Below are 17,548 nucleotides of genomic sequence, written 5' to 3' on the forward strand. Positions count from 1 at the left end.
TCTGGGATTTTCAGCCTTGTGGATGGGTTGAAAAATCGTGCATGAACAGATCAACGCTGGAGCCAATTTCCAGGAACGCTGGATTCAGCATACATGTGCTGATGAATTCACCTCCTTAACTGTGGTAGAGACATGTTCAGAAGTGGACTCCACATGTGCACAATCCTGGAATTTTCCCTGTGAGAGTACATGGGTGGAGCCCCAAGCCAATTAAGTTTTGAGAATACACTGTGGTGTATTCCAGAAAAGACTGGCAGTCAACATCCAGTGAGAGAAGATTGTTGATAAGAGAGAAGTCATTGCAGTGTGAGAACCGCTGCTATTCCTCAAATAAAGCAAGACTGACTTAGAGAGAATTCCTGTACGTGGACCCTGGCTAGTGAGTTCGTAATGCAGATAAGCATGGTGAGGAGCGCTGGTAGAAAGCAGCTGCTGCTTTGTGGTGTCTCTAGACAGTTTGGTGATAAAATGCTAGTCTAGCAGGAGAAGTCTAATCTCACACTTTGATTAAGAATCTTTTCAAAATTAGACTGCAGTTTCGTTGGATTTTACTTCAATCTGATATGTTTCGTTTTTGTCTTAAATTCCCTTGGTTTCTGTCATTATGAAAAAATGATTTTTTGGAAGCTATCAGCTTTGATTGCTGCATGGAAGAACTTGAGATTGTCAGTTATAAAAGTTCAAATATTAAAATATGAATGAAAGGAACCTCTGTGTGGTTTATGAAATTGTTGTTGGTTTATGTCTTGAATAGTTTGAAGTGATGAATGATACTGCAAGAAACTGCGATTTTTATTCTGGTTTGGTGTATTTTAAAACATAAATATTTATTACAAATTTCTATTCCATTTACAAGATATTTGCTTTTTGTAAGTCCCCTTTAATATGATTTTTTATTTCGATGGATATGGTTCCAGTCACTGATGTTTTCTGGTTTTTCTCTTTTTTCAGTTACACGAGCAGAGTTGTTGCCAATGGATTGAAGGCACAAATTAATAATCCAGAACTGAAAGTCAAAGGACTGGACCCACTCATCAGTAATTTAATTGATAAACTTCAGCACTTTAATCAAGTAAGTAATTTTTAGAAATAAAAGCATTTTATCTCTGGGTTTGATAGCAAAGCTGAAGCTAAACTAACTAGGTGGTACTGCTTCTCATGTTACATTTCCCAAGATCACAGGCCTGAAATAGCCGTGGAGTGGGTCTGGTGCTAAAGGCAACTGAAGATGCTCTTGTGCCAGCTGGTTTATGAACTCTAATAAGGCAAAATTATTTCCCTGGAAGTTGCTCTAATTCATGGCCGTTGTACCATAGTTGTTGATTAATTGTCCTACAACCCACAGTCCCAAGAACATGGAGGAACTCCTGAGCCCCACAGTTCACATGAAGCTTGTGACTAGAGTCAGGCTGTGTGGTGGGTGCCTTTAGGAGGCCCAAAAGGAGAGATAACCTGCCAATGAGTTTGTCAGAGGCACGGTTAACCTGTGTCTGCCTCTATCATCTGTTTGTGTTCCCTCAGATGCATTTGCAGTCCTGACGCATCTGCTGTCTTTCAAAGCTGAATGCACGATTCTCTGATACTACTGCTTCATCACAGCTCTTTGTGAGCTCTTAAAGAAGTGCCAGCCCAAATGAGCTGGAAACAGATTTAACAGAGATTGATTTTCATTTAAAGTAGGCATGTTTTCATGTCAGTTTGGAAGAATGCTTACAACAGTGTGTTCAGAGTCAGATGTATTTGCACATTAGTCTACTTGTAATCTTTCCCCATTAAAGAGTGATGGAGCATGAGGATATAAATAGTAGAAAATCACTGTAAGATTAAAATCCACCTTTCTGGGTGGGGTGTGCAGGAAAAAAAAATAATGTGTACAGGTAAAATGGGAGGTGGATTTGCTTAGTCAGGATGTGGGAGGTTAGTAAGACTGGCCGTGACCAGGTGTCACAGTTTGATCTCTTATTTGCTCCTGCAAAAGTACAACCCTCCTTTACCTCTCATCAACCACTGGTGGTAAATCCATAATCTAACCAGTAATTAGTGTTTTTGTTAGAGCTTCCTTAGGTCTAACGTTCTTCAGTTTTGTAGGCTGCAGTTTAGGGATTCTTTATATCACACTTTGATTTTAACTTGCCATAGGGGATTACAACAACCAGTCTGATGCGGCACTTAATATTACAGTGAAATAGACATTATGTGGTCAGATTGATGAAAAGGATAATTCATTATTTATCTGCCTTTGCATGTTTAGAGTGTTAATTTACTTTATAAATATTAGATATATCCATCTGTGTAATAGTCTTCTATAAACACTGACAATAGGAAATAGTTAGAAATAGATTAAATTAAAAGTAGCTGTGTATTGGAAATTCTGTTTCTTTGTCTGCTGTAGAAAAATAAAAATCTGAACTGTCATCAGGAGCTGCATACCAATTTTCTTAAGTTATGTACGTTTGAAAAACAGCTTCAAAGAACACTTTTTAGTCAGAAGAATAAAATCCAACTCCTAGTTCTTTTTGTAAGTTGGAAATGTTGCTTTCTGTTACTTCCAGTTCTGTTTTAGGAGAATATCATCCTTAAGTAAATGTAACTCCCATCAGATTGAGGTGCTTAGCAATAATGGATTCCAAGGGTGAAGGATTAAACAGAATACTGATTATTGCCCTAAGATGGTTCATTCTTAAGTACTTGGAATAATATAAATTCCTTTGATCATAATTTTAGTGAGATTTCTTCAGAGATCAAAACATCAAAGAAGTTGCTAAGTATCTAAGGCTTTCACATACAACATCAAACATGTGTAGCTGTTTTCTGCTTCTTGAATTTTCATTTCAGTTGTGATATTAATATACAAATAAAAATTGACACTGAAGAGCCGATTAAATCAGGAGTTTAAAGTGTCATCAATAGTGTGCGTAGACTGTATAAAGGAAGAGTTATACAGAATCCCGTTACTCATTTTACAGGCAAATTGATTTTTTCATCAATTTTTTTTTGAGGCAATATGTAAGGTGGAATTTACCGTGATAAAGCATGATCTTTGTATCTTCTTAAGTGTTTTTAAGCAATAGTTTCAAATTGTATGTACAGAAGCAATCCTAGAGGGGCACAAAGCCTGGAGAGCAGAGACCAAAGCAATGTACAGAATGTGCATCATAGGTGATTTGATGTGTCTAGGCCCCAATAATCTTCTACCACTTAGGTAATATTGCTAAACTACCCTGAAAAAAATCATATTCTTGTGTAAGAGAAAGATGTGCTGAGATTTTTTTAAAGAAATAATATTTTTGTCTTAACAAAACAAGCTTCAACTGTGCTGCATCTAACCCTTCGAGAGCCTGGACCTGTTGGCTTTCTCCTCCTCCCTCTCTCTCTCTCTCTCTGTCATTCTCTTTTCAAAGGTGTGTGATTTTGAAAATCAGAATAATCTGCTGCTATATCAATTTGATGAGGTTGTGGAGTTCTGTAAACTATAAGTTCAAATCAACAGGATTAATTTTTCTAAAATATGTACATTAGCTCAGCAGTCCTTAACAGTTTCTGAAGCAAATCTAATCGCTGCTGTCTTCAAGAGATCCTCTTCCACCTGCTGTCTCCCACTGCTGGACCCCAGCTCTTCCTCCCCACTGCGCCAGCCCCGCGTGCTGGCGGTCCCGGGCTGCGGACACAGCCCTGCGGCGGAGCGGGGGCACTGGGGCTGAGGTAGCACCGGCCTCTGGCGACTGGGGCCCCAATGCAGCACCAGGCTGTGAGCGAGAGGGGCTTGGCACTGGCCATGCAGAAGTAGCAAACCATTCTTCCATTTAAATCCCAAACTGACAGTCTTTGGTGTACAGCACCCATTCCTTTGTAGCTCCTTATTATGACTTATCCACGAGTGTGAAGAGATTAATAACTTCATTGATCCTAAATCCCATGGACATGAACAAAACTCTTGTCAATATAATATTGTTCTAGTTGGTGCATCCCAACTCCAGCACATTACAAATAATTTGTATGCAAGTCGTCTGCCATTTCTGCCTGTCGTTTAGGCTGAAATGCCACTTTGTTGAAGATTATAGCAGTTTCTCTTTTTTTTTTATCTGGGATTTAAATCCTCACCACATAGTTATTGTTTTTTTTAAAAAATGATTATGCAAAGAGCAGGATATTTCATAACCGCTTTGCAAAGCCAGAACTAAAGTGAAATTTAGAGAATGTTATTCAACAATTACTGTTATTTGCATCCCTGCCAGATAAGATATTTGAAGGGTTTATTGTAGCTGCTCATTCACATATCAATAGAATTACTGAGTTACGATTTACAGTAACTTTTACTTTTAGTAGTGCAAAAATAGATCAAGTGAAGTCCCAGGTCGATTTTTAAAAACTAGCAGTCAGAAATAACATCTTTTCCTCCCACTTTTTTGTGACTGGAGCAGATGTGAACTGCAACTGATAATAAACATAAAATCCCCCATTGCGCCTTTTTTGAGTACTACTTCTTGCCACATAATCACACTTAAATATGTTTTAATGTTTTTCTTCAGCAAAATGTTTTTCACAGTTCAAACACAAGCAGTTCTGAGGCCAAGTTAAAAATCCTAAAGGATCAATTGCATTGAAAAGCAATGAGAATGTTAGGGGAAAGTGAAAAAGCTGTGACTATAACTTCGCTATCAGAGTTGCATGGGCATTCTCAAAGGATTATAATATAATAAGTATTATACAAGTTTAACTTATTTGTCTTTTGTCAGCCGAAATCTAATCTTGACAGATTTTGAGAATCAGTGTGTTTTGTTGTTGTCAGCGATGAATGCTTAGGGCATGGCTGTAATTCAGGAAGACAGTGCAATATCCTAACGCCTGAAATTAGAGTAATGTCAAAGCATATCTTGCTGAATCTGGAGCCGCTTTTTTTTTTTTCCCCACCAAAGTCTCATGGATCTGCCAGCTGAACTAAAAAATGCATGTAACTTGAATTCCTTTTAGATTTGTGTACAAAGGATGCCATCATAGCAAAGTTCAAAGCATCAGCACTGAAATGTTTCTTATCAATGATATGAGTTAGCCATAATTTAATCCCCAATGTGAATTTAATTGGGTTAGACAACAGAGACTAATAAAATAAATCATTCAACTACTACTTAATTTAAAAGTGTATCTATTTTTTTAGACATCTATAAAATTTATTACATTATAGAGTTTTTATATGAGATTTAAGTGGAGACAGGTTGGTTTGATTTTCATCCAGACTTGTAGCTGACTTGGACTAAGACTCAAAATATTCTGTTCTTCATTTCATCCAATGAAAGCATAAGAAGGTAGTCATCTTAGAAAGACTGTTGTTATATTACTTCTAGTACTTGGGATTTAAACAGGCCCAACAGGCTTAGAAGTATTATTGCTTGCTCCCCACATGCCTTCCAAAACCTACAGACACTTGTGTCTCTTACAGAACAGAGCATCTTTCCCAGAACTGCCATATGTCTGGACTTTTTTTCTATCCAAAGCATTTGGAGACTTTGGACATTTCGTCAACATTTCAGGTGCTTCATATCCCTTTAGTAAGTGTGAAGCAAGACATCTGGAAATCCCAGAGATGTTCATTTTTTCTTCAGGGGCTAACCACACAGACTGTCTGTAATTTAAGGCACTGAATTTAATGCAGATGTACAGACTAATAGAAGAAGACACACTGAAGGGATCGGGCCCTGGTCCTTGTTATGCAGTGCGTACAGTGCACTGACAATCTGTGCACATGGAGTATGCTTTCAGGGCTTTCAGGATTCGTTGTATGCAGACTCAGGTACTCCTGTGATGGTAATCCTATACAGAAATATCGGAGGTGAAAGATCGTGTTCTCAGCATAGCCAAGGGCATGCCGCCCAACTGACCACAAGACTGAATTTATCTTTTACAAGTAACATGACCCATGTCACCACTCAACTGGTGAAAGCAGTCTATAACACAACAGAGACTGTTGATTCTTCAGTGCATGTTTTTTGACTGCCAGTCCCAGGTTAATGGTTGGAATAGATGATCTTCAAGGTCTTTTCCAGCCTAGATGATTCTGCGATTTGTGAGTGGTCTGGGTCATAGAAATCTTAAAGGTTTATCTTGCCTCAGCCTGTCTGCAGTTCAGGTACAAGAGAGATTTTCACTGAAGCAAACACTTCTGCAGATGTGTTGGTCCTTCTTGAATTTACATCACTATAAGGGCAGTAACAGCCCTCACCACCTTCATCTCCAAATGTAAAGAGCAGTGATAATTAAATTAATACAGTAATTAATGACTGATTAATAAATAGCAGCAAGAAATGCATATATTTCAGGAAAATAAAGATAGAATTAATGAAACCTGAAAGAGTTATGTTTAAAGTCTTATAAAGCCAGGAAAGAGCAAATGGAGTGTTCATTTATTTTTTCTTTTTATTTCCTGCTCTGCTGTATAAAAATTGTTCACCCCTATAGTCAAATAAACTATCATCTCAGATTACTTCATCAGTTATGCAGAGTTTGTTTCTTCTATTTTTTAAAAAATGTTTGTTCTTATTAGATTCATGGGCTGTTTTTCTTCTCCCCTGCTAAGAATCAGACATCTCTTTGCTTTCAGATATAGGTGGTGAATGCTCAGCTCCAAGATAAGTTATGATCTTTTCCATAATCCATATGCAATGAAACAACTCGTCCCTGTGCTTGAAACAATCCAGCTTACTCAAAGACTGAGCATGATCTTTCTCTGTGTGGTCTTCTGTATGGTTTTCTATTTCTTATGAAATATATATGTACGCATATGTAATCTATGCTGTATAAAAATGTTGGAGACATTAGATTTCATCATACACATGATTAAAGCAAGAAAAAATACCTAAATGCTGCCAGCCTGGGAAAAAGAAACAGAAATCATGTAGCAATTTAGCTCTCTTGTTTCTTTAAGGAACCTGGCAGATTTGTGTCATACATAGTCCTTATCAAGTTATGTTTGGGTCCATACCTTTTTGCTTTTGTAACATATTTTCACATTGACTTGTCAATCAAAGTTGAGAAAATGCGTCCACTGTCTATTGGGGATTCTTTTGTCACTGAGAAAAATCAAAATCAACAAAGAGCCCTCTTTGCAAAGCAGTGTATCACACAATAGTGTGTTGGGTTACAGAGGTATGTAGCAGACTACAAAGTAATGGGGATGCTTCACTAGGAAATATTTCTCACAATAAAGGCTCTATCTAGTTCTCAGGCAACTAAACAGGATGAAGTTGCTGACTGCTGAGGAGCATTTATCTGTCAGGGCTTCCATTAGATAAAATTCACAAGAAATATATTCAATCAGTGGGCTGGGGCATCTGAAGTCTGTCAAAATCCTGTTCTGGTCTTAGGTTTCTGCAAACCTTTATTGCTTTGAGATCAGTGATTTGTGCCCCTTCCTGGCTTCTGCCTTATGCATCCCAGGTGAGGCTCTTGGGGAGTACCCACGGGGTACGCGGCAGGGAGCAGGGACAGGCTGAGAGCCACAGACAGCTCAGCTGGGCTCCTACTGGAAAATACACAGATGTGTCCGTGAAGGAAGAAAAACTCAGATTCCCTTTGTCTGCGTACCTTGAAGGGCAGATAGAAAAGCATTCCAGCTGATAATAATTCAGTCATTAGGTTATTTATCTGGAGATGTGGATCCCCTCATTCAAAGCCGGGCAGCTCTAGTCGCTGTGCTGTGTGCAGTGGTTTTCTTCTTGCGTGCACCCTTATATGTTGAAAAGAAAAGAGTTCAGAAGCTCTAACCTTTGTTCTGCTGTGGCATTAAAACTGTCAAAAGCAGAAGTTTTACTAGGAATCAGGACAGGAGAGCTCTTTCTAGTCCAGTCCCACTGAAAACACATCATTGGAGCATTGTTTTATCGAGAGCATATGTTAACATTGGAATTCATTGCTAATTGAGGCATATATCACCCCTGGCTGAAATCAGCGTACTTCTGCTGGCCTGAGGTCTGCAGGTTGTTTGGTTTTGTTAAATACAGTAACTTGAGATATTAAATAATTTTAATTAGAATTGAGAAATGACTTTTTAGTATTAAAACCAGCATCAAGTTTTCAGTAGAAACAGAAATCATGTGAAATACTGGCTCAGCTAAACTAAAATGTAGCATTTTAAAATAAGACAAATCTGAATCTCAACGTAAATCCAGCATATTTTATTATATGCTAGCAAATATATAATGCTAAAATGCCCATTTATTATTCATGTGTTGTGTCTCAGAGTGTGCTGTGTTATTTGTCTTGCAAGCATTTTCAGAAATTATTTGCCCAGATGGGCCATTGTATGTGTTTTGTTTTGTTCATTGTGGGAAATTAGTCTTAATAAATCAAAATCACATATTGAGTCACAGGAGTGACTTGAGCCAAGTGGGGGAGAGGGAGGGGAGAGCTACTGTTTCAAGCTATAACTGAGCCAAAACATTTCACATATAGAAAAACATAGTTTGAAAAGACGAGCCTTATTTTTAAAAAAAAACAACATAACAGAGCCTGTCCTTTCACTTGAGTGTCCCGTTCCACTTGCAGCTGATTAGTGAAACCCAAGCTGATCCTGTTTTCACAGATGAGCTGAACAGAGTGGTTTGGATTCTCTGGTGTAATGGCTGCAGGTGAGGAGAGGGTTAAGCCTTGGCACAATCTGCTTTGGCCTGACCACTGGAAGGTGGTATAAGGAGCACAAGACTGGGCATGGGAATATGAGGGGTGGTGTGGGCACCCAAGGCCAGGCAGGACAGCAAGGCAGGGGCGGCAGCGTGGGGCATCCAGGGAGAGCTGGGCAGGCTGGGGGCTTGGGAGTGCTGCCTAGGGCATGGGGGCAGCAAAAGGGAAACTGTGGTTTCTTGCCACCCCAAGAGAAATGCGTCACTCTAATACCTGTTGTCCTTGTGCTATAGGGTGCTAACCAAAATGCGTACTATTGTTTCTGTTCAACAACTGTGAGCAATTGTTACTGTTCTTGACCAGAAATACCCCTCTGTGGGTGTTGACAGAGGGGAGGAAGCATGGATCTGACTGCTACCTTATGCTGTTTTTTTTGTTGTTAGCTGTTTTTTTTAAAGGTAGAAATTCAGCAATTATCATTGTATTAATTTAGAGTGTCATACTGAAATCATACATTCTCTTTTATGTAAATACTTATTTTGTTCTGTTAGCCCATGCCATCTTTTTCTAATCACTCTAATAATTGTAAGTAATAGACATTGTTTTAAGTTATTATCATTAGAAGTATGATTATGGTATTTACTTTTCATCTTACTTGTGAGGTACGATAACATGCTTAATTTTGGAGGTGGTAAGCTCCAAATTAATAGGAAATAAATAATAGGAAAGAAAAGCAGAGATTTGTGGGCTGATGATTGTTTTTCTTAGGGTAGAGGAAAGCTTGTCATTGGCCAAAAGGAAGAGCAGAGTCTTGCCTGTTTCTGTTCCACTACTAAAGGGTGGAGACAGGTGAAAATAGCAGTGTAAGAGAATATAAGTAAAGACTACCTAAAGTCCAAACTTAGTCTGTAAAGCTCAAGTGGATCTGTACTGCTAGTGACAAGTGGATTAATGCTACTAAAATATACTGCTATTTCCCAGTTAAAGCAAACATATCCAGCAATAATTTGGGTTTCATTGTAGCCCAAGTTAATGAATCATACCTGAACTGCAGAAGCCCCAGATCGGGTGTCCCTCTGAGAGGTTTCCCTCACAAGATGCCTGATATGGCTGTCCACCGTGGATGCCCAATGCCACTCCCAGATGCTTCCCACACAACCCAGATGCATGGGAGCCAAGCCATCGGTAACACCTGCAGCCCTCATATTTAGGCTGCTTAACCAGCTCCTCTGTGGCAGCTTCATGTTAGATGGTTCATACCTGTCTGCCCAGGCAAGCAGTCTTTTAATATATCCACTTACTGTATCTGCAATGTGTAGAGAAGCTAAAAACTCTGAATCGGTTTGGTGCCATTTGTATTCATGTGATCAGTCATTTACTTCTTGGAGGACAAAATAGACAAGCTAATGATAGGGGTGAGGTGAGGTTAAGCAAACTTCCAGGTGTCACTGTCTAGTCTCTAAAGGAAAAAGCTGGGCCATGAGCAATCCTCAGAGGAATACTTGATCTGCACTATCACTGTTCATTCTCTTATGCATTTGAATTTAGAAAGCAAGCCTGAATATTGGAGAGAGGTTGTGTCAGGAATATCTTTTCACTTCTATTTAGGGAGACATTCACAATTAATTTCTAAAACAGGAAAGATTAAAGGAAAAAATCCTTGTTTGAGGCAGAACCACTACTGTGAAATAGCATTATTTGTCAATTTAAAGAAATTCAGTCTTACAATAGACCTGTTTTGCATCTGACCCTGTCTTACACTTCTTTGGTGTTATACATAATACTTGTAAGGATTCAAGTATATTATATCTCACACCCACCTTATCACAGACACATCCCAGCGCCATGCTGAGAGTAGTTCCCCAAATCCAGAAGAGATCCTAGAATATCAGACTCACATTTTCCTCACTCATCATGAGCTCTTCTGCCAAGCTGGAATCAAAAAAACAAGATGTATATAGGTACATCAACCTAGTTAGTAAAATCACACAAATGCCAGTTTGGTATGATCATTGTTGCTACTGCACTTTTATCAGGAGCGTGATGCAGTTCGTGAATGGCCACAGACCTTGACCTTGCTTTCAGTGCATTCCCCAAGACATTGGGCATCTCAGCATTCTGGGTGCTGAGCACGATGGCTGGCCAGGCTGCACTAACGCGATGGAGAAGACATGTTCCTGCTCTCTGCCCCACAAGCAGGCCTGGGAGGCTTTGTCCACCTTGACACCAAGACATCTCTCCCTTCTTCCAGCTGTCAAGTATAGCTATTCCCGCTTCTCCAGGGAAGCTCTTCTCCGTTAATAGCATTAATTACTGGGCCAATAATTGATTACGTGGCCAGCGTCCTGTTTTCTCCATTACAAAAGCATGATACCATACATCCATGTCTCGTTAGAATTCCCACAATAAACTTCCCATCAGATACAAACAGCCAAGTCTTAACTACCTGTTTGGTAATGCTCACTGCAAGAGAACCCTCTGTTAGGGAGAGAAACCACTTTTATTCATAAGAGCTTGTTTCTTAATTTTTGCCTTCTTTTGTTTCATTTGCAAAGAACGTAAATTCAGCTAAAACCAAAATGTTTAGTGAGAATTTTACAAACCCCTTCACTCTAATTTTCACTGTTACTTTTATGTCTGTTACTTTTATTGTTTTAGTCTTTAACTTTCTTACCTTTTTGATGGCTTTTGTTGCCCATATTGAAATGCTTTGTTTCTGAAAATCAGCCTGGTTTAAGTCCATTTTAAAATAATTAAGTTAGGTGTATTATTTAAAGGCACCATGAAAGCTCTTCAGCTGAGTATATTGGCTGATTTCATTGTACTCAGTGTATGTAGTTTGCCCCTAATTCAGTTGAGTCCTTTGCAAGTATGAGGCCAGCATGTAGGCTTAAAAGGAAGACAAAGCAAGGAACGGAAAGTAATTTCTTTAGTCATAGGAGACTATGGCAGTTTCCCATAAACATTGTTCTATCTGGATTATTAGGTATGGTGAAAATCAGACAGTTATATCAATAACAGGTTAAATACAGCATCACTCGGTATGAAACCAAATTCCACACCAAAGCCGTAGAAGATGGGCTGTGTCAGGGAACCACCTTGGCACTTAATCTTTAAGGAAGGCTAAAACTCACTTTCAAATAGAGATGTACTGATGTTCTGTCGCTTGATCTCTGCATTCTGTCCCAAACACAACCAGAAGTTGCTTATGGTTCTGTAACACCTGAGAGGAAGTAGCCATGGCCCAGGCCTGAGCTTCGGGCAGTCCTTGGAGCCGGCAGCTGCAGTGCCTTGCAGCTGTGGGGGCTTAGTGCTTGTGGGAACTCTCCTTAAATGGCTTTGTGACAACTGTTTCTCACAGCTACAAGACACACCAGGATCAGCAGTGATCTGAGCTTCCCAAGAAGTTGAGACCCTGCCACTCACGAAGGAAAAGTGTAGCTTCCTGACGTAGCAGGTTTTCCTGGCCCTGCAGAGCTCAGGAGCTCAGAAGCCCTGTCTGCCCAACTGGTGGGTGCTCTTCTTACAAAGTGACGGTTCAGGAACCCCAGCTGCGACGTGGGCTGGGCCGTAGCCTGGCATCTGCTCAGCACAGACTGAGACCCAAGGTTTTCTGTTAGTGTTCAGTCACTGTCTGGAGTTGGTGTATTTGTCTGAGATACGAGAACTGGACTCTCCCCACCGTGCCTTTCCAGGTTGATACCTTGAGAGGTGACATCACTACAATACCCAATGGCTTCCCTCACCCCAGAGGTGAAACACTGGTAGAAATAATGATAGGAAAATACTGTTCATCTGTGTCTTAAATGCAAACTTGGACTCAGTTGAGTAACCTTCCTCAGCTTTCTTTAAAAGTCTAAGTCCAAGCCAACATTGTGTGCACTGGCTTACATGGTGCTTAAATGACAAAATGCAGAGAGGCCCGCAGAGCACTTACATTAACGGCTGTCATAAGTAATAGTCAATGGATATTAAGGATTTTTTTCAACATGCATTAGCAATAAAACTATTTTTAGAAGGCATATATTTTAATTCTGATTCTTCTATCATCTTCTACCAGAATTTAACAGAGTATAAAAGTTACCAGAGACTAACAGACAATTTGAGGTTGGAAGACAGTCTGGAGATAATCTGGCTCAACCTTCTGTTGAAAGTAAAGTCTTAGATTAGGTTATCCAGTGTCCTGTAAAATCAAGAGTTGCGTAATTCCAGCGAGGGAGATAACACCTCTTCTCTGGTACCCCTCTGTTTTGTGTTTATTTTCTTGCTTATATCTATGAAAATAAATATGCTAGTCTTAAGTGCCTCACTTTTTCCTGTTTATAATGTTCTCAAGGTCCAGATTGACTTCATAGACAATAGTTCTTGGGTACAGAATAGGCACTTTATACCTTTATACACTGAAATATGTTCCAGTGTATAAAACGAGCAGTTATATAATAACTTGATAGCAGGATACCTGGAAGTTCCTGCTTCCTATAGGAAAACATCCAAAGGAAATGACAACCAAAGTAAACAGCATGTCTCCATATCTTGCTTCAGCAGATTCCTGTTACAAGTCCAGCCTGCCTGAATTACCACCAGTGAAGCTGACATAAATAAATGAAGAATACTGGCTAAGCAGCAGCCTGCTCATTTACAGAGCACAGAATTTGCATACACTTACTGGCTGAGAGAAAATTTACTACTGTGCACATGATGCTGAGAAAAGCCTCGGGTATTACAGTTGGGAACCATTTGCTCATTACTGTTCTTTTGAATAGCAATGAGGTGCATGTAAGAGTCTGTATGCCATGGCTCCTGTGCATTTGTAAATGTAGCCTCTTCCTGGGCAGAGATGAGACTTTTTCTACCTTTAATTGTGATTTCATGGCTGAAAATGCCACTTAGAGATTTGAGCTCTGTAGCCCTGAAAACATCCAGGCCCTTGGTTTCTATACTCCTAAACACCTTGGGCTTTGGCTAGCTGAAGTCTCTTGCATTGCAAATATGATTTATTTACTATGCACTGTTTAGTGACACCTACAATCTATCCTGCTTCCTGGGACTGTATGCATTTTAAATGAGATAATACATTTATTTCACTTGCCTTTTTCATGCATCTGAAATGAGCCTGTTCCTCAGTGCAGTTACGTGGGAGTGGATCTATTTGGGGCTGAGTATTCCCAGTCCCAGATGTCATGGATGAACTTGTCATTATGCAGAACAGTCACCCAGGAGACCACTGATTCCCTTCAGAAATAGGTAGCCTTAGTATTGCCTTAACACTAATAGCAAAGTGAAAAATGAGAGGCAGTGAATAAAACTGCCACTTCACATGTAGAAATTATACACCTTCATCACTGTTTTCTCAAGCTCGCTTTGAGCTGTGCAGACACCAGTCTTCACTCTGGAGGAAAGTCATCCCATGGAGAGTCTGTTATCACATAAATCTCATGTGAGTGCTTCCCCCACCCCGAAGATTTGAGAGTTGCCAGTACTTAGCAAGCACGCACTGCTCACAACCACTACAGAACGCGTCTGCCTCACTGCAATACAGAAACAGGGTTCTCTGCCTCCTATGGCAATTGAGAGCTCACAAGAAGTTACTAATGTAGAAACATCGGGGAGTATTCACAAAGGGTGACATTGGTCTAGTAAAGCAAACAAGACCCAGCATGTATAACCATGCTCAAGCCCAGAATCAGTATTTACATATGCCCCTAACTTTAAATACCTGAATAATTCCATTGGCTATTCACACTGTGTATAATTACACTTATATGCATGTTTGTGTGAAGATCATGCTCAAAAATAAGAGATACAGGACCTGATGTGAACCTTCTGAGGTTCAACCTTTTGCCTAATTGCTGGAGAGTAAGAGTCCTTCTTCTAGAGGGTAAGTCAAAATCTTGACATTGAGGCTTTTATTCTGGATCACACTTCTTGACTGATGATAAAGGGAACCTAGGGAGAGGGTCTTCTGGCAAGGGTAGCATAACCTTTGTGAGTCCTCTACCATTTATACCCCCGCCAGTTTTCTCTTTATCAGAAGTCTTCATTCAGTGCAGCATTTAAACACACAGCTCGCTCAGCCATTGTGTGGAGGTGCGTGTCAAGAGGTGTGTGCTTTTTTGATGCCTTAGTGCCAAGTGTGCTCCTGCATTCCAGGCTCACGGCGGTGTGCACACATGACACAGCCCCCAACAGAGACAGGGGTAACAGGATTGAATTGTTTTGAAGCAACCACAATGTGTCCTCAGTCTTACACAGTTCAGTCACATCTGAAGATGAATTTATGTAGGCCTCTACATGCTTTTAATGTGTGTAAATGAAAAAAAAAAACCAAAACAAAACAAAACAAGAAACTGATGTATACATTCTGTTGTTTTCAACATTTGGGAAAGAAGGTTTGTAGCTCTAATTTATTAATAATTCTGATATGGAAGATACTTTTTCTGTGTGACAAAGACTTTTTCACAGTTACAAAATTATGTCTAATAACTAATGCAAACGGATTCAAGTGATAGTCAAATTTGAACACAGCTTTTAATAGCCAGAAGCAAATAACTAGTACATAGCCTACTGATATGAAGCTTGTAGTGTTTTGAATGCTGCCATATGTCCCGACACATATCAGCCTTGCAAACAGAATGAAAAAGTGCTCAGCATAATTTCAGTGCTCTGCATCTTGTTTGCTCCTTTCAGTATCTATAAGAGGAGCCTCTCACAGCAGAGTTTTTCGAAATGACATGTTCATGGAAGTGAACTGGCAGACAAACAATGTAATTATTGGATAATATGAAAGATGACTTGTGCTTCACTGCAGTAAAATGACACTAAACCATATTTGATGTGGCATTTGAAATAAGAGAATCTAATAATATTAAATGGATTTCAGAAGGGTAAATGGAAAGCTTGAGATTTGTCTTTCTTAGGCCATATAATTGGGGCTGGATGAAGTCATAAAGAGAGGGGAGAGGGCCATGAGCTGCAGTGAGCTGCAGGCACTTTGAACCCCTTGATGAAGCTGACCATTTATACCAGTCACTCGAATAAAAGTTTAATATTAAAGAGCTTTGTTGCATGAAGTTCTAGTCTCAAGGGTAATTTTGAGTCATGCAGCACGATACAGAAGTTTTAACTGAGGTGTGTAAAATGAATCACTTCAAGTATTAAAGTTCAATTTTGGACTTCATTTAGAGTGTTTATGAACCATATGAAGCAATATTATACTTTCTTATTATAAAGACTATTTCAGTTATTGGTTAAAGTACTTCTTTTTTTATCTAGCTTTGCTAATCACCTCCAAGTATTTGGTAGACTAAAAATTGCACACCATTTACCAGACATGGAGAACATATCATATTACCAACACAAGAAATATTAACTAATAATCCAAACAAAATATAATAAATTGAGACTTAATTCTGAGACAGTTAAACAAAACTAAATGCATTAGATTTATTTTGAAAACATGAATAATTATTTTTTGAAATAAGAAGCTTCTGTTTAGCTCCTCAGTGTAATGGTAAAAGCCACAAAGTCGTGAGCGCATGTTCAGGAGATGGGATTAGCTGGTAGTAAAGTATCTCAATTTAGCCGCAAAGGAAAGGACATTACATTTTCACAAATAACAAAAGTAAGGAAAGAGAAATGCTAATCAGTACCAAGCAGAAATTCTGAGATGTGAAAATCAAGAAGAAAAGCTAAAGGTGTGATGTAAAACCTGTAACTGTTAGGGCCAAGGACAGTAAGAAACTGTCTTATCTTGAATGCTAAGGTACACTATTAGATAGCAAGTAATTAATAATAAGGCAGAAGGTGTCTCTGTGCAACATACCAGTTCTAGTAAATGCTATGAAATTTTTGGCTTTATTCTTAAGAAAGCCGAAGCTGTCCTGTCTGTCTGCCGATCAGCCTGCTCCCCCAGCAACATTTTAATGTGATCAAGTTCAAGCACATTTCCATAGCCATTTTTAGCTGTGCAGGAAGTTTCTCTCCTTGCCGACTCCTCCTGTTTCAGAAGTTTTTGGACTACACCAACATGTTAGCACATATGGCAGTTTGATTCCTGAGAAAAGATTCTTGGAAGAAATGCCTGAGAGTGATGCACTGAGTACATAAATGGGGACAAAGGATGCAGGGCATTGTGGTGGTGTTAGGAATTGCCTGTACGCAGTTATAGCTGTAACTCTGGTGCTGCACTGTTTTCATTAAGCCAGCACAGTTTTTTGTGTGTGAATGCTTTTTTTTTTTAACAGTTTAGGCAGGGGAAAACTTGAATGACTGTAATCTGTGTTTAGCTAAAATAGTTCAGTATGAACTGTCAAGCTGGAGTTAAACTAGTGAGCAGGAGTTAAACTGTGTGCAATTGCTGTGCAGCCTGCTGTTGGGCTCGTAGCAAATTCAGAGACATCGTATGATCAAAATGCATTAGTTCCTTCTGGCTGGTACACAGAAAAAGAACAAGATCATTCTGCTGGAGCCTCAAATCCAAGGAAGTTCTGGTCTGTGGAGAATACCCAAGGAGATTGTTTGAATCCTAGGGAAGATTTTAGCCACCTTTTTCTATGGGGGATTGGAAAGTGGTCTGAAAAGAGCAAGTCTGGTCTGGTGCCTATTAACATTGTTGTCTGGGTCCCAAAGAATGTCCCCAGTATGATCTAGCTGTGAGGGTAGAAATGACTGTGGACAGACTGTATAGGATGAGAAGGCACCAGAATATTCAGTCTGCTTTTTAGTTCTCTCCTACTCTCATTTTTCTCCCATCCCTTCCTTCTTCCCCGTCCCCACTGTAAATGAAACATTTAATTTTGCCAGTGGTAACTGGGTGACAGGAGAAGGGTGGAGCACAAGCCCAGCATGTGTGAAGCAGACCATATGCTTGAGTGGGTGTGGGTGAGCATGTGGACATGCTTCTCCACAGAAGATTCAAGTGGGATGAAAGTGCAGT

General features: G+C 39.5%; 1 protein-coding gene across 2 annotated transcripts in view; it reads left to right on the plus strand.

Annotated features, from left to right (window-relative positions):
• Nucleotides 1–17,548, plus strand: part of LOC113483530 (glypican-5-like) — a 367,287-nt gene that overhangs the window by 211,720 nt on the left and 138,019 nt on the right. For both annotated transcript variants that reach the window (XR_003399037.1, XM_026855147.1), the window contains exon 6: nt 952–1,072. Coding sequence is in view for 1 of the 2 variants with exons in the window: in XM_026855147.1 (XP_026710948.1) it covers nt 952–1,072 (121 nt within the window). In the remaining variant the exon portion in view is untranslated. The remainder of the gene's footprint in view (nt 1–951; nt 1,073–17,548) is intronic.

This window comes from Athene cunicularia (genome assembly GCF_003259725.1).
Source record: "Athene cunicularia isolate RWA chromosome 9 unlocalized genomic scaffold, athCun1 chr9_part1, whole genome shotgun sequence".
NCBI lineage: Eukaryota > Metazoa > Chordata > Aves > Strigiformes > Strigidae > Athene > Athene cunicularia.